This window comes from Brassica rapa, chromosome A07 (assembly GCF_000309985.2).
Source record: "Brassica rapa cultivar Chiifu-401-42 chromosome A07, CAAS_Brap_v3.01, whole genome shotgun sequence".
Taxonomy (NCBI): Eukaryota; Viridiplantae; Streptophyta; class Magnoliopsida; order Brassicales; family Brassicaceae; genus Brassica; species Brassica rapa.
Window position 1 is genome coordinate 22,023,932 of NC_024801.2, and position 23,079 is coordinate 22,047,010.

Genomic DNA, 23,079 nt, shown 5'->3' on the forward strand with positions numbered 1-23,079 from the left:
GTCAAGAAACCAAAGGAAGAAGCTTAAACACTCTCCAAGAAAATTTCCTTATACAAACCTAGTGAATTTGCTTCTGTTTTTGAGGATTATCTCTTATGGTTTTCAGATTCTGCAACAATTATTTCTAGTTTCACTTTACTATTCCTCAGTTCGCCTATTAGATGCTCTTCTTTTTCTATGTATTTCGTTTCAAGGTTTTAATTATTAATGCAGTATCCTTTACTATCACTCTTTTATTTATTTCTTAACTTTGCACATCAAACAAGAGTACAACAACAGAAACAGATTTAGTTTAATTTCTTTTTTGTAAAGCAAATCAAACAGAATTCACTCTCTGATGTAAACCAGTTTTTTTTTGTCTTTGAATGAATTTAACATCCAATTAAAAAAAAAAACAAGAGTACAACGCATGAGTGAAAAACTGACTGTAATTACGTATTTTACTGTTGTAAATCAGAATCATCACTAGAGATTTTGTTGCTTGGTAGTATTTATATTTAAACCAACATTATATTATAAAATATCATCACATAATCACATAGAATTATTCTCAAACGTGGTTTTCTTCCCTTATAACTAAAAAGGTAAAGCTTGATAAATAAATAAACATAAAGTAGACAAAACACAAGTAGAGATACAGAGACAAACAGGTTGAATAATTTTTCCTAACACTTAAGATGGCCTTGAATGTGATTAGCGAGAGGGCCGAATGCACCAGTGGTTTTGTACATTGCAAGGATGGAAGCAACACATTTTGTTACTCGTCCTGTTCACGGATGGCAAGTAGCTCATCAAATGACATTTCACGCCTCATTGTTTCTTCAAGAATCCCATACAAATCCAATTCTTGTGAGACATTAAATTATTATGTACCCTCTCTATATCTTACTCATACGAGCAAAAGAAATGGTTTATACCTGAGCAACGAGATTTTTATTGGGCGCATTGTTCCACATATTTGCAGCATATGCAGGTTGTACACGAGTCCACATATAGACATGACAGAAATTACCTGAAATTACAACGTCATTTGTGTATTGTCATGATGATATGATATCATGGATCTTTAAGAATATCAGAGATAAAGAAGTACCAAGTGAGCATCAAGGGGAGGTTGGTAGTTACGGACTAGAGTATCGATCCATCTGAATATCAGGATGTAAAGGAAGCAAAGCTACTTGTGGATTTGAACTATCCTTCAATGTTAAACCACTTATGCTAACAAATATCGCACCTTCTCGTTCTCATCACTTTACAAGGAGACAACTAATCAAAACCTTACATGTTCCAACTCAGCTGTCTCTTCCCATGAATCAAAGTTTAGCACATGATATCGGACAGAGAAATGGTATGTCGTCTCTTGTCCAGTGTATGACGAATATTAATTGGCCAGTGTATGAGATTTATAGTGACATATCTAGTCGTACATAATAATGGCAATTATTTTCACCAGAAACATTATTACATGATGGGATGATAAAAGTTCACCTAAGAAATAAATGACTACAATGATGATAGTATGTAGTTGCTGCTGGTCCTTATCCACATAAATAACTACAACCACCAACAAATCGTATGATGTGACATGTTATACCATCATTGTATAGATAACAATCATTTCGTGCTTAAATTGTTAGTCCATGGACCAATCTAGATCAACAATGTTTGTGAGTTTACTTAGCAAAGATGATGCAGTTTGGGTAGCAAGGGATAACCAGCCAGTGGCTGTCTGAACGGATTTAACGAACTCTGCATTTCAGGGATTATCATTCTAAACCATTTGGTTTTGAAGATATATCAATTCTTAAGAAACATATAAGCAAATATTATCACATAATCTATGCATCCAACAAAGGTTGATTGGAAAATTGGAGATTAGTGTATGTGTATAGTGGCTCCAAATTGATTTGTAAGAAATGAAAAGAAAGATGCTTTTGTCCTCTTGCAACTTCATTATATGGTACATGTGTCGACTCTCTGTTCTCTTTATACAGTTTTGATGAGACACAAGCCTGACAATATGGCATGAATCATATCCACCCTTCATTGCATTATCCTTATTTATAATAACCTGACATCAACCCTCATAACAAAAAACATAGATTTGAACAGGTAATGATAAGAGTTTTTCTGTGGTAGTCTTAACGCAACAAGCCGCAAGATGACAAGCTTCTCCACAGTAATCAGAGAATACCGCTGGAACGTTGATCTCTTTTATCAAATCCTGAAGTTTTTTTTACACACATGACTAGAATGAATAAAAATCAGGTGCCCTATGTAATATATGTATATTCACAGTCTTCTTCCATGCAAGGTGCATAGCTGCAAATTAAAGGGAGATCATCTCTCCGTCCCTATTCAACAAAATAACATATATATAACGATCTATCAGGCTGGTGCCAATGTATACAAAAAAACAACTAGCTACACGTTTCAATTGAAATAGCTGGAGAGTGCTATACCATACAAATCAAAGATATTAAGGAGTTTTCAAAATGCACAACTCATGTTGTGGAACATCAGGTCCAACCAGTTCTACACGCGCAGACTAGGGAAGAGCGCTTGCAGCTCACCAAGACATCAAGTTGACCAACCGCTTTCTGAGGCCCTTCAGGAGCTCAAACCATTAGCAAATATATATCAGAGTTTTACACATTAAAATAGTTTCCGTTATGCCAAATGAAGGGACTACCTGAAACTAAGGTAGATATGTGAGAGAGTCTATGTTTATTTTTTTGTAGATAACAGAAACATGGAGTATTTTATTTTCTTTCTGAAAAGGTATATAATCGTTGATAGATTGATATTAGAGAATTTTGGTTTGTGACATTTCCATGTTTATGAACATGTCTTCTTTATATACATTTTTACCAAACATAGATAGCTCTTTGATATGTGAGTGTGAACTCAGCAAATCTTTCTTTTTATCCATCTTTGTATAGTTTCTGAATTTTCTCAACTTGGATGAGAAAATGGCTGTGCTTTAGAGGAATAGGGCCTAATAATGGGTATAAGATGTAATGGTCCCAACGGCAAATCGAAATTGATATTTCAGAAAGCATATTTTTGACTCTTGCAGAGTAGAGAATAGAAAGTATATATTTCCACTCCCTAATCACACTATCATTTGCTTGCACAGTGATACTAAATAGAACTGATCAAAAGGATTTCATTCATTTTTAGCAACTCTTATTGATTTATTCTCTGCGTTCTCTCCCTAGAGTTTTTTTTTTAATCTTTTGCATTTGGCATGAACATTTGGTTGTGTTTATGAAAATCAATTAATTATGTCTCAGCTACTTATGATGTTCGTGTTCTTCCCCAACAAGGCAGTGTGTCAAGGACCAAACCAAAACAATGGAGAGTTAAAAACCTCAGTGGTTTGCTCACACTTCAGAATTCTACACTCACGTTAGCTCTGTCGTTAGTGATCTGTTGGCGAAAAGAAGCCTGGGAACTGTATATGTAAGGATGGGGTGCATAACAAATTTTGCATTCATGTGAGACTAATGTCGAAAAGAATCGGTATCAAACAAAAGAGGGACTTGATGTTAATTTTACAACATACAAAAGCTTTATATATACACCAATTGTGGAAGCTTAATCCTTTTCAGTATTCCTTCGATCTTCCCCTCCTTCCCCCCCTTTTTTTTTTTAAATTTTCAGTGAGGTTTCAACAAAGGAGCACAGAGGCAACAGCAGCAGAAGTGAGAGAGAGAGCCATCTTGAATTTTCTCTTCTAGCTGACAAAAGCTCAATCCTGATGTATAACAAGCAAAAAGAATGGCAATCTTGTGTCTCTAAAAGCGTACCAAGTTGCTCTACTCACGAGCTGTTTTGCCTGAGTGTAAGTGAGAAAATGTCATTGGCTGGTGAGAAGTTTTTGGTATCTTTGTATCCTCCTTTCCCTAATTATAGAACCACTCAAAACCTTCCTCTTCTTAACACGATGCAATACATCCTCTGTGTCAAATACATATGAGACCTGCAGAATATAGACAAGCTTAAAGTTGTTATCATAGTAACTCCACAGCGTTGAGCTGAAAATAAGACAATGTACCTTTGAAGAACTGCATGTTATCTTACACTCCAAACCGTTTATAATCTTAACTCCATCCGTGGTGCAGAGTTCATCGTCATCACCATTTTTACGCTTATTCCTGGGGGGAAAAGAAGAGAGCATCTGATTACTTTCTCCCATTATCTTTTGGAAAGATGGAAACATTATTTGTTAATGCTCTCTACTTACCGGTTTAGATAGATTCGAGGATTCTCCTTCACCTTAGCTTGACTGGAAAGGAACTTGTTTTGGAGGTAAGCTGTAAAAGTTGGGTCCATGGATATGGATGTCACATCAGGCTTATCATGTCCATAGTCCAGAAGCTGAATAGATAACTTTGTTGTTTGTGCTGAAAGCTCCTGCAGAAACAAAAGCAACAAATGCAAATCCTATCAAGGTCCTAAGCAAGATTGGTCCAAGCTGTGGAAGTATCTCTTACACATTCAATGCGGTACACATCTTCATCAGGAAGAAGAACACGAGCGTTTTCATAATAAACATCATCGAGGTACTTCTCAGGCTTTCTTGATTTCTCATATGAATATAGCTGTTGTAGTTTGCTGTCCATCTCATCAGCTGCTACTACTTGGAGCTGAAAGGATCACATTGGTTAGTTCAAGCACAAGTGAAGAATAGATGAAGAGAAGAGAAACATACATGCTTGATGAGCTTGTAGATCAGTTTGTCTAATGTGAAGAGAACATATGACTGTGTCCCAATTATTGCTCGGCAATCATCTTCAAACTTGGAGTTATCAGACGTGCCATCAAGCAAGTTGTAGAGAGCATTCATGAATCTGTTCCAAACAAAGCTTAGATGTGTTAAGCAGCAACACAGACTCTCATCTGCATAAAAGATCACAAGGGACACTCACCTGGCGTAGGAATCTGCAGGGTTTGTTGAATTTGAGGTCTTCCACATTCTTTCAGGACACGATGAATTGATCTTTGCTGATAATATTCTCTCATACAAAATCTATTTACAAGTAACCACAAAAGGTTAGCTATAGCCCCCATTGATTTGCAGATTGAGTAATGATGTGTTTACCTGATGAAGTCTGAAAAGAACGTAATAAGAGTCATTCCCATAAAAGACTATTGAGTTCTTCTTCTGAGAATCATCTTTGTTGTCCTTATCGAGTATAGCTGGAGGGACATACTTAGACAGAGGCTTCGCATGCAGCAAGTTTCGCACATAAACGGGTAACACAGGCCTATCTCCTTCAGCATCAGACATACCTTCTTCAGCTTCAGCCTCACCTTCACTTTCTACCTTATTATCATCTTCAGGGTAACAATCTTGTTCACCATCACCAGACTCAGTTCCAGAAACATCACCGTTATGAGATGTGTTTCCGCTGCCATCTGATGATCTTGGTGCACTTTCATCACCTTCATCATTCTCTCCACTACTTCTCTGGTTTAAGTTATTCCCAGCATCATCCTTACCATTGCTGAGAGCATCCAAGTCATTCTCTGCAAAGTTATCTTCCTCAAAATCTCCCGTTGGAGAAAGCTCACCTTCCTCTCTTTCAACTTTGGTTTCTCCAGCAGAGACTTCGTTAGATCTTTGATTATTCGATGTTTCAGCCAATGTACCATTTACGTGGTTTGGCTTCGACTCCATCTCCGTTCCACTGGTTAAACCACCAGGTTTTGGAGTACTATTGCTAAGCCCTGCTCAAGTAAGAAAAAAGAGAGAAAGATACCATTGATCATCTACAAACAAGAGTATTCTTATCAAGAAAAGTTCAAAAGTTCTTACCAACAATGGATAAAACGCTGGTTTTCCCATTCCTTTGAGGTATCAATCCATCTACAGGTGGTGAATTTGAGCTATGCACACGTTCAATAGTAACAGCTTCTTTGGTTTCAGGCCTTTCTTCAGGTGTGCTTAGATTTTTCCGCATTTTATCATTCTGAATGTTGTCATCTGAGGACTTACTAGCAGTGAAATCTCTATCGGCTTTTCGAGGGCCATTTGACCGCACAGTGCTGGCAACCGTAGCTCCATTTTGAGGACTATCCTCGCTTGCATCACCAGTTTTTAAATTCTGGTTCGTAGTAGTCTTGATAGCATCTTCTTGGTCCTCAGCAACTTGAGGGCGAGAAGGAACACCAAACATCGGTTCCAAAAACTCTGTCCATACCTTCATCACCTTATCTAGCTGCTCGGTTGAACACATTTCTCCACAAGAATACTTGATCAGCTGATAAAGATCCTCGTGAAGATCAGGATCCGGATAATCAAAACTCATGCTGGAACAAATAGTTCTTCTGTTTCCAGCAGCAAGAGCAAGAAGCGCATCATCCTCTCCTCGCTTCTTCTCAGAGATCTCGTTTATCTCTGCCAACAAAGCTGCAGTGAAAGATACATAAGAATAGTGTAATACACTTTGTAGGTAGAGATGTAACGAGAAATAGAAATACAACCTTTTGCGCTCAGATTCTTTGAATCCTGCTGTTTGAAATAGAAACTGCGATGATCAAGTGATCTGTGGTAGTTCTTGGTGTATATATCAGCCCACACTTTGTTAAACTCAGAACGACACCTTCCCCATTCTTCTTGTTTCTGTTTCAAACGTGTCAGTATTACAGGTAAAGCAAGATATGCATTCTTCTTTAACAAATCAATCACATCCAGCCCGTGGTCACCGTATAAACGTTCTATGCACCTTATGTTTAGAGCTACACAAGACAATAACACAACAATGAATGTCAGCCAAAAATGGCAACATGCAGTGTGGTCTCAATAGTAAATATGTATATGTAGAGATTTTGGTTTAACTGCGGTGCGGCGGTGTACCTGTGAGGTGATCCTCTATACAGATGGGAGTATCGGTTTTCAATTCATTATTGTTAATCTTTGCTAATAACTCTTCCACTCGGTTCGTAGCTGAGTTCACAGACTCTAATAGCATGTCTAGCTCGAACCTAAAGGCACAACAACAAACAAAACTATTCACCAAATCCAAACCTTTTCCAAATAGATATAAGTTATACTCACTAACCTGTCATCTTCACAACGGAAGAGGCTCTCTTCGTACTGGTTCTTACGCATGTGTTTGAATGAATAATCTTCACTTCCTGAAGTGACAGAGACCCAATGGTCATTAAGCACCTGGCTGCCAATCTCCATTTTTTGGCTTGCAATAGGAATTGGATACTGCAAGAATACAATCCTTTAACTAATGAAGCAAGAGGAGAAGATTCTTTTCATGATGAAACGTATCAAGCATACATTCTTTGGAAGTAACCGGTAACTAGGAGTGCATTGTTCACAGTTGGAGAGATCTAGTTCGCTGATAGGTTTAGCCCATTTCTGGCTCGCTGCCGCCTTTTCAAGCCTCTCCTTCTCTCGATCTCTTTCTCTAAGCCTTTCAGTCTTCTCACGTTCTCGTTCTGTATCTTTGTCCTGTGACTTAGTAGGCTGCGGACATTTGCCATCACTCCACAAGGATTCTGTAGTCACAACAATCCAATAGTTAGATCTAATTTGATTTATTTCAACTGTCTCGACCATTTAAAGTAACTAGACTTACTCTTAGTCACAACACTAGAGAGTAATCCATCTGCAGAAAGAAAAACAAAAGTTAAGTCAGACCGTAACCATTAACTTGGGGATGTAAGAAGAGAAAGCACGAGTTTGCCTAGTTACCATTCTTTTCACACTGAACCAAAAAGACTCTGAAGGCTTCCATGAGATCTGGATATCCTCCAATTAGATTGCCCACCTGATACAATAATATTGTCCACAAGTCATTGACAGGAACATTCCACAACTTCAAAGGTCAGGCCTATAAACATACCAAAGACTGCAGCTCTGGTTGGCTGATTATTTCCTTTGAAAAGAGATTAAGACATCGTAAGAACTCTTGGTACCCAGAGCTACTAAGCTTTGCCTTCACTCGATCAACAAAAGCAAGCTCTTGGACATGGCCTGTCATCACAAAAAAGTCAATTTCAGGCACACAACGAATTAGCAGACAAGGCTGCATGAAATCAATCACATCTAGCTACCTTTATCATCTTTAGTAGATGAAGTGGCAATGGCTCCACAAAACTTGTCTCCTTCTCTACCCTGATTCGAGGTTTCAGTAGAATCTTCATCCCTTAGTGTCAGCTTCTTCTTACTGTGGAGGAACTGCCCTTTCTGATCATCCGTGTAATCATTTTTTTTGTCAATGCGTCTAACGTCTTCTTTACTTTCTTTCAACAAAGATCTCTCCTGGTCTAGCTCCATATGTTCAGTTTTGAGGTCATTGATCCGGTCCTTCTGCAACAATGCGCAAACAAGTGATAGCTCTGAGTATAGGATATCCAGTAGCATATCAAGCATTAGCTCACAAATTACTTCAAGAGAGGGAGGAACCTTATCAGAGTCACGAATGGTGGGAAGAGATTTAAAGCCTCCTCGGTCACGTACAGACATTTTCACAAGATCATTAGTAGAGGTAGTCCCTGAAGTGTCAGGGAGAAAGTGAGTGAACTCCACAAGTAAATCATGATGGTCCCGGAAAAGAATAGCCACCTGCAATATAAAGCATATCAAACTAAGACAACCAAAAACAATACAAAGTGGAAAAAGCTACAAAACATACCTCCTGGTAGACCTCAGTAATGGACTTGTTCTCCTTTCTATACATGTTCAGAATGTCTAAAAACGATTTGTATACTCGGTCATCACCTTGAAACCTTGTCTGCACAAGACAGATTAATATTAACTTTAGAAGCACAAAGTAGCAACGATTAATATTAACTCTTACCTTAATCTTGTTGACAAAACTAATAGCTTCCTCAAACTCAACAGGTTTCTTTGGTGGAGGTTGGTCATCTTCTTCAGGTAAGAGTGTTATCTCAAACCCCTTTGGTAAGAAAGTATTGAAACCCAAGATTAGCTCTCTGTTCCCTTTGAATAGCTCTTTCACCCTCAAGATGACACCACTAGTATCAACTCTACAATTTTCAAAAACAAAATCAAACTTAATCCCCTAGAAATGAACTAAAGAGCTAAAAAAACAAAACTAGATTACCTCTGAGCTTTAAAATCTTTCATGACCTCAAGAAACTCATCATACTTTTCGCGTTTATCTGCAAACTTATCCTTGACAGCTTTGAGATACGCAAGTGCATCATTTGTAGTCAGCTTCTGCGCACTTCCTCCTCCTCCAACCATGATTTAAAATTTAGCTTCATTTAACACACACAGAGAGAAACACATTAGCGCATCCAAAGTCTTAAAGGGTTCATGTAAAGTCGAAGACTTTGATCTTTTTTTGGAACCGCAAATCAAATCTTTAGAACATTGAAAACCAATCAAGAACTCGGAGGCAATCTCAACTTAGAGCAAATAAGAACACAAAGCAAGCAATAGATCTAGGCAAGTAGCGAGCAATCAAAGCTGAATCGATAAGGAGTTAGAAACAAATGAAGCTGCAAAATTCGATCTTTTAACTTAAAATCTTTGGATTGATTCTTTTTTTTTTTTTGACATTACGGCGCTTTGAGATAAGGAATTAGACATATAAGAAAAGAGAAAGATCATCATCGGGAGAGTTACTGAATTTCGTGGAGACAGAAGTTTACAAGCACAAGGCTTTCCTCCTTAACGCACACGGAAACCACATAGCAGGGAGACAACCAGAGACTTTAAAACAGAAAATTTGCAGACCAAACTAATAAGACAGAGTTTAACTCTTTTTATGATGAAGATGAGAGAAGAGACTTCTCTAATGATATTTTTTACGTAATTTTTTTATTTATATGGTGTAATATTATTTATACTTTTTGGATGTTTTGAAAAAAAAAAACACTTTCCTTCTTAAAGATAAATTTTCATATTTTTTGTTGACAAATTTTTTTTCATATTATTACATTTTTCATAAATTAATAATAGTAAATTATAAAAATTTGAAAAATCCAGTTATATTTATTAGATAATCAATGTATGATTACCGCATAATCTGTGTTATATATTTTACCTAACAACTTTTAAAAAAAATTAATCATCAAAATAAAAAAATTATTATGTGTTAAGCGCAAAGCATATATCTTTCAAAAAATAGAACAAAGTATTAAATAAGACAAAAACACAAGTCGCTTATTATATCTTTTGTTCTTCACTATCTTTTATTTTATTTGGGACGTTATAATTAAATATATAAATGAAATGAGAAAATAAAAATTAAAAAAATGAAAAAAAGATTTTTTTTTCATATAGTTTCAGATTATATGTTTTCTAGATTCGAAATTTTTACAATTTTTTTTTTCGAAATTTTTTTTTTTTTTTTCAAATTTTCTTTTTATAATTTAAAAATACTTTTTAAAACTGTTTTTAAAATTTTTATTTTTTATTTTAATATTTTTTTTTTATAAAATTTTAAACCCTAATTCCAAAACCCCACCCCTTAACTCTAAACCTTAAGGTTTGGATTAATTAACGCAAGGGGTATAAGTGTATATTTACCTCTTTAATGAAACCTATTTTTGTGACTTTGAACCTTGAGTGCTACTTTGGAAACATAAACTTGGTTTGGTGCTATCTTAGTCTTTTTCTCAAAACACAAGTCGCTTATTATATCTTTTGTTCTTCACTATCTTTTATTTTATTTGGGACGTTATAATTAAATATATAAATGAAATGAGAAAATTGAATAATAATGGAAAAAAAATAAGTTGAAGACAGCCGTTGCTAGGTTGCTTATAGGTTAGGTTACCGGTTATAGCCGGTGAGACCCTACTCGCAATTGAGGTTATGTTATTGTTAATTTTGTGATTGATGAGGATAAATAAGGAAGATCATGTAAAGTTAAACTATCAACGTCATGTGCTAGAGGTAGTAAATTCGAGGCTCTTTTTAATAATCAGAGGAAGAGTTTGCCCGTTTTCTTATTATAGAAATGGTTAGATTTCTTTTATTTTAGGGTCAAAAAAACTGATTTATGTAATTTACTCTATATTTTTTGTAAAATAGAATAATTCTATTATAGAATTCTGTTTTAAAATAATTTTGCTCCAATGATATTCCTCTATAATAGAATTGCTCTACACTATTATAGAAAAGAATATAGAATAATGTTAGATATTTATTCTAAAAATGGAGTAAGAGAGTAGTATTACTCACCATTATAGCAAAAATTATTTTTTAATAGAGTTATTTTATTTCAAAAAAATTATAAAGTAAATTGTAGAATAAATTATAGAAGACAATTGAAGATGCTCTTATGGACACCTTGATACAAAACTCCAATGTAAGAACGAACATTAGATAAGTGATATAATATACAAATTGAATTTATGTCGGTTTTAAGATCAACTAGAGATTTTATCCGGGCTACGCCCGGAATTATTTAACTAACATTGTATTTAATATATATATGACACACTACATCTATGTTATAAGAATATAAATAGTAAATTAAATTTGATATGAGTAAGACTCACAATATATTATTTTTACTATCTAAAATATGTATGAGATGATGGTCAAATGTGAAATGAATAAATAATTTGTTAAACCTTAGTTATTATCCAAAATATTTTTTCTTACATATTTAGGTTATTATAAAAATATATTTTTAATCTCAATTGATTTATATATTTTTTACTTTAAATCACTAAGCTTGCAGTTTTTACTTACAATTTAACTTAAATTTACAGGATTATAAAATATTTATGATTTTTAGAATCTATATGAGTTGATACACTTACTATGATGTCTTCAGGACTTATGGCTGTTGTAGAACAACTTTTAAAAGTTAACATCAACATTTGGTTAATGCTAACTTAAAGTGTTTATAAACTTAAAAAATCAGTATTTAAAAATTAATAATTGTAAAACTGATTCTATAAATTATTTTCACACATATCTTAGATTTTTAATGTATCACTTAGCTAGTATAGTTTCTGAAATATTCTAGTTTGGTTTACGTGAAAATATTTATTTATTTATTTATAATTCGAAGAATTTGCATTGAGAAACAAAATATTGAATGTTTTTCTAGTATGCATAAAGTAAATAAATTAGTATAAACATTGTTTTGTTAAATTACTCTATTTTCAACCAATCAACTGAAAATGATTTTCGGCTTATTTACTTCCAAAAGAATAATTGTAGATTAATATTTTCTATATTAAAAATAAATCTTTACTTCCAGTTTCATTTTTATTTTCTCTTTTCAATTATTTCTTTTCCACTCCTTTACTCTGACAGTAAAACCATTCTTCTATTGACTTTGTCCACCTCCTAACATGTTACACACTCATAATACAGTAATTACTCGTTACTGCAAGGGTGAATAGTTATTGATCAAGTGTAGAGACCTCATCGTCATAATCTTCTTCTTCTCACGAAAAATCAATGGGACTTTGCAGGTGTCATAGTTGGATTTAATGGAAAGTTGAGTGTCAATAACTTCATATGCAAACAGATCTCATCTGATAACATTGAAGTACATATATGTATCATGACGGCTGATGCCAAAAATTAACCATACACACAATGAGGAAAAATTACTATTAAAAATCATATATTTTGTTCTCAAAAAGAACTATAATAATCTTAGTTAAAACTATGAGTTTGGAGTGCAATCCTCAACCAATCTTGCAGCCGCACATGAATAACATTATCTATGTTTCTCAGACTCTTCACAACAACTTCTCCTGCAAATATTTGCACAAACCGGTCTGTGATCTGAAAACCGTGATTCTCCTAGAGTATAAGAAAGTTCTATTCCTTCTCCTCCTCATGGAATCAGATCAAACCTGAAAACATTCCAAACACACCACAAAAACGTGTTTCTAGAGTTTTGGATAGTACCAACCAAGCATGAGTACATAGTTTTTCTTTAGACTTAGTGGCTTCTCCGGCGTGAGAATCTGAGTTTCGAGAGAAACACTCATCTTGGTCTTCAATAAAGATTTGAGTTTTAAAGATAATTTCTACTACAAAACCTGGTCTTTCTCAAGTAGTGTGTCACAATCATTGTCTCTAGAAATACTCATCTCTTAATAGGATAAAGAAACTCTGTAATTCAAATCTCCAAACCAAAGCACTCGACTGCAACTTCGTAAACAGTCTTCAAAGGGTTTTTATTTCTTTTTACAGAAAGAAGATTTATGATTTTCATTGAAACATACTCGTGATCAACTATTCTTTCAGGTGTGCAACAATAAGGGTTCTTGGTGATTTTTGGGAATTGTGTGTATGTTACAAAATCTCAGCTACATCTGTTACAACTAAGATTGTTATAATTCTTTTTGAAAACAAAATATATAAATTGAAAATTATTATTTCTTCATTGTATAGCTGTATGATATATGTATAGCTGGTGGCTGATGCCAAAAATAAAATATACACCGATAAAACTTTGAAGAAGTGAGATGACTACTTACGGCCATGGAGAGTGCAACATAACCCATTCCATATTTGTGGCAATTCTCAGGATCTTCAAATAGACCTCTCCTTTGTCTTTATAAACAGTTGGGATTATGATTGATGGTATATTCCCAGATTCCCTGTTTTGGATTTGGTTAGTATCGTATCATTAAGTAAAACAAAAGTGAACAGAATATCAAATATTTAGACATGACTTTTGAGGCTTACTTACCAGCCGCACATCAACCAACAATGAGACCACGAAGATCTAGGCGAAGAAGGCTTAGTGATGAGAATACAACCCAGCTTAATAAGAAAACAATGACGAATGTGAGAAGAATATTAACAGGTGTGAAGAACCTGAGAGAAAAGATATAAACTCCTAATGAAAAAATTCATGTGACTTACATGTTCACCAAGCTTTCATATGTTACGCTACCAGCTAAACGGTTTCCAATAGCGAAGGACTAAACACATAGAAGACAATCTATACATAAAAAAAAAATTAAGGTTGAGTTGTATATTAGATTTATAAATAGAAAGAGTTAATTAAGTAATAACCAACGCTGTTCAAATATTTCTTAAGTATCATGACCAAGAAGATTGACTCCATCAAAAGCCATATAAAATCCAACTGATGTTATCAGCAGAATCTCCACCACTGGTTTCGATGAATTTATCAACAGATGCAAAAGCTTCAACATCTCTACTTGCAAAGTCTTTTTCGAAAGCTAATACATGCAAAACATAACATATACACATGATTCCGGTTGTTGCATATGCATTTAAGCAGAATAAACAATGAATTAGAAGAGCTGCAAGTAATCAGAGCTTGAACATATTATAAACCTGAAAGTTTAGGTTAATGATCTCATTCTCAAACAATGATATAGTGAATCTAGTCCTTAATCGACCTGAAGATATGCTATAATTAGAATGGTCAAAGGAAGGAAAACGTTTGACGTTGTCCTGCTGCATAAGGTAGACAACAACACCTTGAACCGTAGCAAGAAGTTTCAAATTTATTACAGACTTTAAAATCCATACCTTAGGAAGCTGATATGAATACTTTGAGCTCCGTTCGGAACCCTACTCCTCCGCAGGTTTCCACATCTTCCTCTGTCTCTGTCATTGTTTGCAAACCCTGGCTGCCATCAGTAAACCAGTCGGAGGTAGCCACTAAAGCACCGACCATGGAACCACTGCTTGAAACCTCCTCGGCTGCACAGCTGTAGACGGGAGAGTGTCTGGTGGATTTAGCAGCAGTAGTTTTGTCTTTTTCCGTGAGGCTGTAGGTTTTTGGTTGATACAAAAGACTTTATATAGGAGGAGAAACGTAGGGAGTTGGAACGAAACCATAAAAGAAGAGAGAGTAAAGAAAATGTTAAATGACTCAGAAGTGAAACGACAACGACGGAGAGGAAAGGCCGGAGACGATTAATCAGTTGGGAGGAAGATTAGGTTTTTGCTAAATGTGAGAAATTTGGGGCCATGGGAAAATAAATTAAACCCACACAAATAAGCCCACTATTAATCAGTCTCGAGATTGCCTCAATGACGTGGTCAAAATGCTATCTGTGATTGGATGATTTAATTGGCTGACGTGGACAGCTTCCCTACTCCTCATATAACCCTTTTAGTATAGGTTAGATTTGCTAAAAAGATTAATTTGTTTATTTGATGATTGTTCAGTCTTACTATTTTAAATTATAAGTGATATTTTCTTGCAAATTGGGCGTTTGGTCTAGTGGTATGATTCTCGCTTAGGGTGCGAGAGGTCCCGAGTTCAATTCTCGGAACGCCCCTTTGATTTTGTAATTGAGAGCGTTCATTCTTTCATGTTACTTTTTTCCTTGTTTAACGGCCCATGATATACTTTCAAAAGCCCTAATCCATCGGCTTTTAGTTTACAATACAATGGAGTTGGGCTCTTTACTGGACGGACAGTGTAAACACAGCAAGATTGAATAAGCAATCGAGACTTTGTAATTTTTCTTCCTTGAAGAGGAAATCCTAGATAGTATTTTAAATCCGAATCACTTCCAATGAAAAGTAGCATCTCATGTAAAGTTCTCAAATTTTAAAAACACGAAATTTATTTTTCCTGTTACCTTTTTATTTTAAAATAACTCCAAACCTCTCCTTGTTAAAACTTGTTTTTCTGTTATCTTTTTTGTCACTATAGCTAGTCTTCATTTGTCTGTATTTTCTTTCATCAAGGATCTCTCGTGGTCTGAGTGCAGGTATGAAGAAATGATATGTTCCTTTTGCAGCTACGTAATATATAGTTAGACCGCCCAAACACGTAATGGGTTTTTGGTTATAGAATAACTGAGAGAAAAGTAAGCATATATACTGATGCGCACATATATATAGGTAATGGATCAACCAAGTTAAACGTCAATATATCATAATAACGGCACATCAAACCAAACCGAACGTATTTGGATTAAGTACTTTGCTATTTCTTTTTAATTGTCCTGTTATTGTTCAATAATTAGATAAACGGTAGTCCAAAACTACTGACGGGTAAACCTTGTGAACTCAACAAACAAATCGTAATGGTCCCGGAAAAGAAAAGCCAACTGCAAGATAAAAATATCAAACTAAGACAAGAAGGGTAAAAAAACATTAGATCAAGTGGCTACAAACATACCTCCTCGAGGACCTCAGTAAGGGACCTGTTGTTATTCCTGTACATATTCAAACTGTCTAAAAAAGATCTGTATGGTCGATCATTATCCTGAAACCTTGCCTGCAGAAAAAGCAAAAATGATACTTTAGATGCAAGTAGCAAATAGGAAAAAGAGAATATTAATTATAGTTTGGCTTAGTTACACCTTATTAAAATCTCTACCTTGACATTTTTGACAAAAATAACAGCTTCCTCGAACGTGACCGGCTCTTTTGGTGGAGTTTGGTCAACCCCGAGGGTTATTTTCCAACCCTCTGGCAAGAATGAATCGAAACCTAAAAGCAGCTCTTGTTGGTCCTTGAAGAGTTCTTTCACTTTTAATATGACACCGTAAGTATCAATTCTACCATAAAATATATACTATCAGATATCATAAAGAGTAATTGTGTAGACAGAAATTGAACTAAAGAAGGTGCACAATCTAGCATTCACAAGGAACAAGAAGCTATACTTCTCAGCTCTGAAATCTACAATGACTTCAAGAAACTCATCAAATTTTTGACGTGTATCTTTGAATTTATCCTTCACAGTCTTGACGTACTCAAGTGCATACGTTAGCTTTGGTGTAACCATCTTTCGAGAAAAAGAGTCTTCATTATTGCCCAGAGAAGAGATAAACAAAAGATAAAACAGCTTTAGCAGCAACAATAGATCATACGATGTTGTCCAACATTGGGATATCATTATTTTTACAACACTGGAAAAGTGGAAAACATATATCAATCATGCAAGCTCCTAGAAAGAAATTAAAAATCTATATATATCCAAAGAATCAAACTTTTTTTTTAACACATCAAAGAATCAAACTTAAAATCATCCCAACTAGGACTTAAGAACAATTGTAGAAAAATTAACAAGGTGTTCAAAGTGATTAACCAGAAAATTTAATCGAATAACCGTATTTGACACACACTGGATATAGTAAAGAGAGAAATTAAGATCGTACTGTGTGAACATAAAAAAAGATCGTACTGTGTACAGGTGTAGAGGGGCAGCTCGAAATACCCTAGATACAAGACAATAATTTCCAAGAGGATATATAGGGTTATAGGTTGTTTTATGGGATACATATTGGTAAAAATATTAAAAGGAAAATTAAATTAAAAATGGCTATATCAATCTTTTTAAATATTGTGATCAAGAAAATTAACTATTTAAACGGATTAGGATTTATATAACGAACTTATTTGTTAACCCTACCTATTACATAAAATTAATAGTACCAAGTACATCTTTCAACATGTGCATGGAAAGAGAAGCTTTTATTAGTAATCTAACCTGCTAGCTATAGACTAACTCATGTGAATCAGTGATAAATGAATTACAAAACCAATGATATATTTTAGGCACATGAGCACCCATATCATACTATAGAGTTCGATATTAGCCAGTGAGATTTCTCGGTGACTTCCTTGGAGACTAAATCCTTCTTGTAATTGAAAAATCTAACCTAATGATGGTTCCTATAGTGATGGTTCACAATTAGTTTGCATGAAATTAAAATTCATGAATGATGATTGAATTGCAGATGACAAAACTCGGACATGACAAATCTTGGAAGTTCTGGTGTAGTGATTCCTATAATAATTGCATATAGAGTCAACAAGATGGAAAGCAGATAGGAGATAGGATGGCTCAAACTACTACATGGCTTCATTGCATACATGAATCACCATTCTCTATAATACCATCTTTTATCTATAACGAGGGAGAAAGTGTGCAAATTCCGCGAGCAAATCTTGATGGTCCCGGAAAAGAACAGCCACCTTCAAGACAAAGAAAATGAAAATGACCAATTTAAACAAAAGGAAAAAAAGCAAACAAAGTGGCAATGCACATATATAAACATATACCTCATCGTAGATTTCAATTATGTTTTTCTTCTCCTTCTTGTACATGTTCAAGATATCCAAAAAACAGATGTACGCATGCATATTATTCCCCTGAAACCTTGTCTACCGATCAATTGATATATAAATTAAGCAAAACCAGAAAATAAAAATACATTCCAATACGGATAGGAAGGTAAACACATCGAATGATATATATAATAATAATAAACAAAAATGTTTCAGAAAATTTAAAACAAAATTAAATTGTAAATTATAATTTTTTAATTGCAAATTTAGTGCACCTACCTTGATCTTCTTCATATAACTAATTGCCTTGTCAAAGTCAACATCTGGTAGAGTTTGGTCACCTTCAATGGTTATCTCAAAACCTTTTGGCAAAAACATATTAAACCCCAAAAGCAGTTCTTTTTCCCCCTTTAAGAGTTTTTTTTTTTTTTTTTTTTTTTTTTTTTTTTTTTTTTATTCAAATTTAAAGGAACTGACTGATTACAAGCATAGATCACCTACCTTTCCTACCTTTACTTGCAATCCAAGGGGAGACTATACCAGGGACTTAACAATGCCCTAAAAAAAACTTAACCAAGAACCTAAAAAAGTAAGAGAAAGGCTGTTAGTGGTCCTCATGTCTCGAGACAGTGAGTCAAGCCTCAGCCTTAGAGTTTGCTTAATGTCCTGAATGATTGCCTGCGGAGGTCTGCATAAGCTCGTATGCAACCGAGAGTTTCTTTCCCTCCAAACCATGTATATAACTGCTTGAAAGATGAGCTTGACTATAAGAAGAATATTTGTATCTGATGTAGAGGCCTTCAACCATCTCAGACAGTCCCCTTTAAGAGTTCCTTTACTCTTAATATGACACCATACGTATCCGTTCTACCATGAAAATACAATCAGATTCCAGTAAGAGTGAAACTTACAAAAGAGCAAAAGAAATCATTAGCATGGAGGTTACCTCTGAGCTTTGAAGTCCTTCATCACCTCAAGAAAGGACATGTATACTTCAAGTTTATCTTGATATGTTTTCTTCACAATCTTTAGATAGTCAAGTGCATCACTCGTAGTTGGTTTATCTCCAACCATAACTTCAAACTGGCAAGTGCTGAATTATGCATAAACATATTGAATAATCAATCGACAAGTATCAATAAAAACACTCAAGAACTATGTAATCAAATAACCAAATTCTCTAAATCATCTTAAATACCAACAAACACAAACAAGCAGCAATAGCAGTACCAAAAAGAAAAAGAAAAAGCAATAGCAGCTAGAATCACAAAAATATTGCAATAGATCACTGCCAGAATTTTGGAATCTAACTTATATTTTCGGATCATTCACATTACATTTCGATAAAAGAATGAAAACTGATCAAAGTTTAACAATTGTCCTCCTTACCTCACACGAAATACACAGATACAAGAGTTGAACAGTTTCTACAGAGAAGACATTATTACGTAACGCGTATAGTACTTATAAATACTGAAGTGCAATCTTTTGTTAGCATAACAATATGATTTTCTCTCCTTTTTGGCATTATTACTCTGATTCTTTGATTTCTTACTAAGTAAAGTATTTGTTTATCTACTCTTTTTTTTTTTTTGTTAAATTTTGTTTATCTACTCTTCACAAATATATCCGAAAAGTCAAAGTTAGTAAATATCTGCGATATTATATATGCGTTATGAAAATAATTCGATTTGGATTCCCATATCTGATACATAATTTATTTTTGAATAGTGTTTATTTTTAATGGCCCAAAAAATAAAACGACGACGTTAGAATTTTACATAAACCGTACATATAAGAATAGGTCTGACTTTGGATACAACTGTTTACTGTTAATAACAGTCTGTTATATAGGTTTTCTTAGTGTTCCTCTCTTGGATTTTCCCAACGTAAAGGGAATAGTAATTTTGCAAAAATCTGATTGAATTCAAGAGAAAGAGCTTGCTTTGTAATTCACATTAGTTGGTATGTTCCAAAGTCTTTGATGATCTTGTGGTCTAAAAATCTTTTTCCACGTTTTCAGTCTTGCTCTGGATCAAGCAATATCTCATTGTTTGTCCATGTTATTCATGTGCTATCTTTCTTCTACCATTTGCAGAAATCCAGTTCAAGGTGTAGAGAGCAGCAAACGGAAAGGACATGACTCTACAGGTTTGATTTGTACATAAGTTTTTGCTTATGTGTCCATGTGGGTTATCTAGAGAACGCTCACCATCTCCAGCTTGTATGTTCTCTGTTTCTTTTATCTCAAAAGGGTAAGACAGAGCTGAGAGATGTGACAGGAACGTAACAGAGATAATATGAACATCTTAAACTATATTATATCAGGAGGTTGATGCTCGTGAAGACAGCCATATCGCCATGGCTCCTTCAAGTTTGGTGTAATGTACTCCCGTCTGAGAGTAGAAATCTTGTTGCGTATACAATAAATAAAAAGATATAACGTGTTAGTAAAAAAACTGATTTGCTATAACATCTAAACAAATAACATCATATAAAGATTAAAAATAAGACTCCCGGCAGACGCATCTATCAATTTAGTTACAAAAAAAAAAAAAAAAAAAAAAAAAAAAAAAAAAGATTAAAAATAAGACTAAATGATAATAATAATAATGCTAAAAATATATATTATTACACTTTCAATTATTTTGAAGTGTGAAAAATATCAACGGGTTTTTCTATTAACATAATAAAAACACTACTAGGGGACTGAAGTAGCTAGAAAGAACATTGTGAAACCAAATGTTAGAGTTAAATTATTACAAACACATTTTTTTCCTCAGCAACACTTTTCATTTGATTGAGTGATACGGTTGAGGAACAACATGATAGGGACCTAAACAAGCAGAATTTTTTTTTAATCCGGAGACTATGCTGGTGAAATACATAATTTTCCGAAAACAAAGATCTGAACACATATTTTTTCCTCTGCAACACTTTTACATAGATGTATATTTTGTGTTTCAGTGTGATAGATTCGAATAAAACTATAGATTCAACCTAATGTGATTGTTTTTATTATATAAACTTAAAAATATATTTTCAAAGTTTTTCTCTTTTGGAAACCATTTTTAAATTTTTAGTTTTTCAGATTTGAGAAAATATATCATATTTTACACTTAGTTTGAATATTTCATTATTTTTAGAAGTCCGCTATGTAGACTGTCAAAATTGACAAGATTTTATTTTCACCATTTTGTTTTGTTTTTGGGTGTTAAATCGAAATAAAGTTATAGATTCAATTTAATGTAATTGTTTTCTTATTATTCTACCTTAAATTTTATATTTTTCATGTTTCATCTTTCTCTCTAAAAAAGTAAAAACAATATATATATATATATATATATATATCTTTAAAATTTAGATGTTTATATATTTTGTGTCTTTAATATCCAAGTAAAGATATATTTCCAAACTTAATGTGATTATAAACGTTTTGTTATTGTTTTAGTTATAAAATATCTAGTTTCAAATCTTATATATTAAAACAGAAGTCACAACCTTGATTCATGTGTGATTTTTTAAAAAATGGACCTAATGGACCTATTCATAGAAATTCATATTACATTTTAGTTCAGATTAATAATAAATAGAAATTTTAAAATATTTTAATCATAATATCTTTTGATATCTTTTCATTTTAAATATAAATATATTTATTTTTAAATTCTAACAAATCTGTTTAAAAAGATTTTTACAAGATCTTCATTTTTGAAATTATATTTAAATATCTTTGCTAATTTCGAAATTAGTTTAAAATATTATTATACATTAATATATTCAGTTATATAAAATTAAAAATAAAAAAATCTATAATATTTTATTTATTATATAATCATAATCAATCATATTAAAATAAAATTATTATATTAAGCTAAATATAATAAAATTATATTAAATTTATATAATTATTTATTTTATTTTCGTAATTATAAAATATTTATGTTTAAAAATAAAATTTAATATGTTGGTAAGATGGGTTTACATTATCAAACTATATAATACATGTATAAAAATTAACATGTATTTCTTTAAATTTAATAATATAAAATCTTTGTAACTACTTTAATCATAATATATTTTCATTTTAAATATAAGATATATTTATATATTATATTTTAAAATTTTAATAAATCTGTGTAAAAATATTTAAACAATAACTTAATGTATTTTAAGTTATCGTTTAAAAACGAAAATAAATAAATTATATCCTATTTTATCTACTTTATAGTCATGATCATGTTAAAATATAATTATTATACTAAAACAAATATGATAAAATTATATTCAATTGATCAATTTATAAAATTTATTTTCATAAATATAAATTATTTATTTAAAATATAATATGATGATAGAACATCTTAAAATTAACAAACTATATAATACATGTCTAAAAATTAACATATCTTAGACTTTTATATATACAATAATAAATTATCTAATATTGGTAAAAAGAAATCCAGTTTTGAAAGACGAGTCCAAATTTAGCATAAATTAAATATAAAATAATTTTTAAATATATTTTCTCATTAATATATTAATTTTCTTAATAACTAAATGCAAATACAATAAGATAAGTATATAATAAGAAGTGGTAAATACATACGGTTTAAACAATTAATTAATTATAACATGTAAATTATAAAATTATTGTATTTGAAATAGTTATATAAATATTTACGTATATGATTAACATTAAAAATATATACCACTTATGTTATAAAACAATAATTTATGTATAGAAAAGTGAAAACAAACACCCGTGCGGTTGCACGGGTCAAAATCTAGTAATATTTAAATTTGAAGTTGTGTTCAACGTTTCGGATATATGGTTGTTAGATTATTATCTCAAAGTACATTTATAACTCAATAAAGTGACAATTATACAAATATTTACCTAAGACCATCATCATCATATTTAAAATTATTCTTGTTTGAGATTTTTTTTTTAATGCGAGATACTTTTCTACACATTATTTTCTCATTGATTCAACGTTTAACTATTGAAAACTTAAAAAAAAAAATTGAATTCTAATACTAATATTAATATTATATAAGTTTATATAAAATTATTTAACCAATATTGA

General features: G+C 32.7%; 1 protein-coding gene, 2 long non-coding RNA genes and 1 other non-coding gene across 17 annotated transcripts; 1 reads left to right on the forward strand and 3 right to left on the reverse strand.

Annotated features, from left to right (window-relative positions):
- Positions 1-192: 192 nt before the first annotated feature.
- Positions 193-2,179, reverse strand: LOC103830896. Of its 2 annotated transcripts, none has more exons than XR_004449102.1 (3): positions 1,094-2,179; positions 918-1,012; positions 193-819 (listed from the first exon to the last, which is right to left on the reverse strand). It is a non-coding gene; the product is annotated as an uncharacterized LOC103830896 (long non-coding RNA). The 2 variants fall into 2 exon arrangements; XR_625811.3 differs by having other exon boundaries at positions 193-766; positions 1,094-1,441.
- Positions 2,180-3,477: 1,298 nt separating this feature from the next.
- On the reverse strand, positions 3,478-10,203 carry LOC103830897 (paired amphipathic helix protein Sin3-like 4). 7 transcript variants are annotated; one of them, XM_033274604.1, is made up of 21 exons: positions 9,624-10,137; positions 9,093-9,274; positions 8,826-9,015; positions 8,661-8,759; positions 8,432-8,590; positions 8,080-8,338; positions 7,869-7,999; positions 7,718-7,793; positions 7,602-7,631; positions 7,301-7,521; positions 7,071-7,225; positions 6,866-6,993; positions 6,493-6,747; positions 5,825-6,418; positions 5,108-5,736; positions 4,935-5,035; positions 4,718-4,856; positions 4,500-4,652; positions 4,250-4,419; positions 4,061-4,160; positions 3,478-3,985 (listed from the first exon to the last, which is right to left on the reverse strand). In XM_033274604.1, exons 2-21 carry the CDS (start codon positions 9,233-9,235, stop codon positions 3,863-3,865), a joined length of 3,855 nt encoding a protein of 1,284 aa, XP_033130495.1. In that variant the 5' UTR covers positions 9,236-9,274; positions 9,624-10,137; the 3' UTR covers positions 3,478-3,862. The 7 variants fall into 7 exon arrangements, with proteins under 7 accessions (XP_033130495.1, XP_009104970.1, XP_033130494.1 ...); XM_009106722.3 differs by having other exon boundaries at positions 9,093-9,249; positions 9,620-10,137; XM_033274603.1 differs by having other exon boundaries at positions 9,093-9,270; positions 9,620-10,136.
- A 2,255-nt stretch (positions 10,204-12,458) lies between these two features.
- Positions 12,459-17,821, reverse strand: LOC103830898. 7 transcript variants are annotated; one of them, XR_004449099.1, is made up of 4 exons: positions 16,582-17,821; positions 13,844-16,473; positions 13,668-13,741; positions 12,459-13,575 (listed from the first exon to the last, which is right to left on the reverse strand). It is a non-coding gene; the product is annotated as an uncharacterized LOC103830898 (long non-coding RNA). The 7 variants fall into 7 exon arrangements; XR_004449101.1 differs by having other exon boundaries at positions 13,844-16,190; positions 16,293-17,819; XR_004449100.1 differs by having other exon boundaries at positions 13,844-16,020; positions 16,092-17,818.
- Positions 15,169-15,240, forward strand: TRNAP-AGG. The gene has a single exon. It is a non-coding gene; the product is annotated as a tRNA-Pro (tRNA).
- Positions 17,822-23,079: the final 5,258 nt, after the last annotated feature.

What these genes read in the sequence shown, in the direction of transcription:
- LOC103830897 (XM_033274604.1), bottom strand. Translation starts at nt 9,235, where the DNA reads ATGGTTGGAGGAGGAGGAAGTGCGCAGAAGCTGACTACAAATGATGCA. An exon ending in ACCGGTTACTTCCAAAGAAT is followed by an intron (nt 7,226 to 7,300) that starts GTATGCTTGATA and finishes GTATTCTTGCAG; the next exon opens with TATCCAATTCCTATTGCAAG. An exon ending in AAAGAATCTGAGCGCAAAAG is followed by an intron (nt 6,419 to 6,492) that starts GTTGTATTTCTA and finishes CTTTCACTGCAG; the next exon opens with CTTTGTTGGCAGAGATAAAC.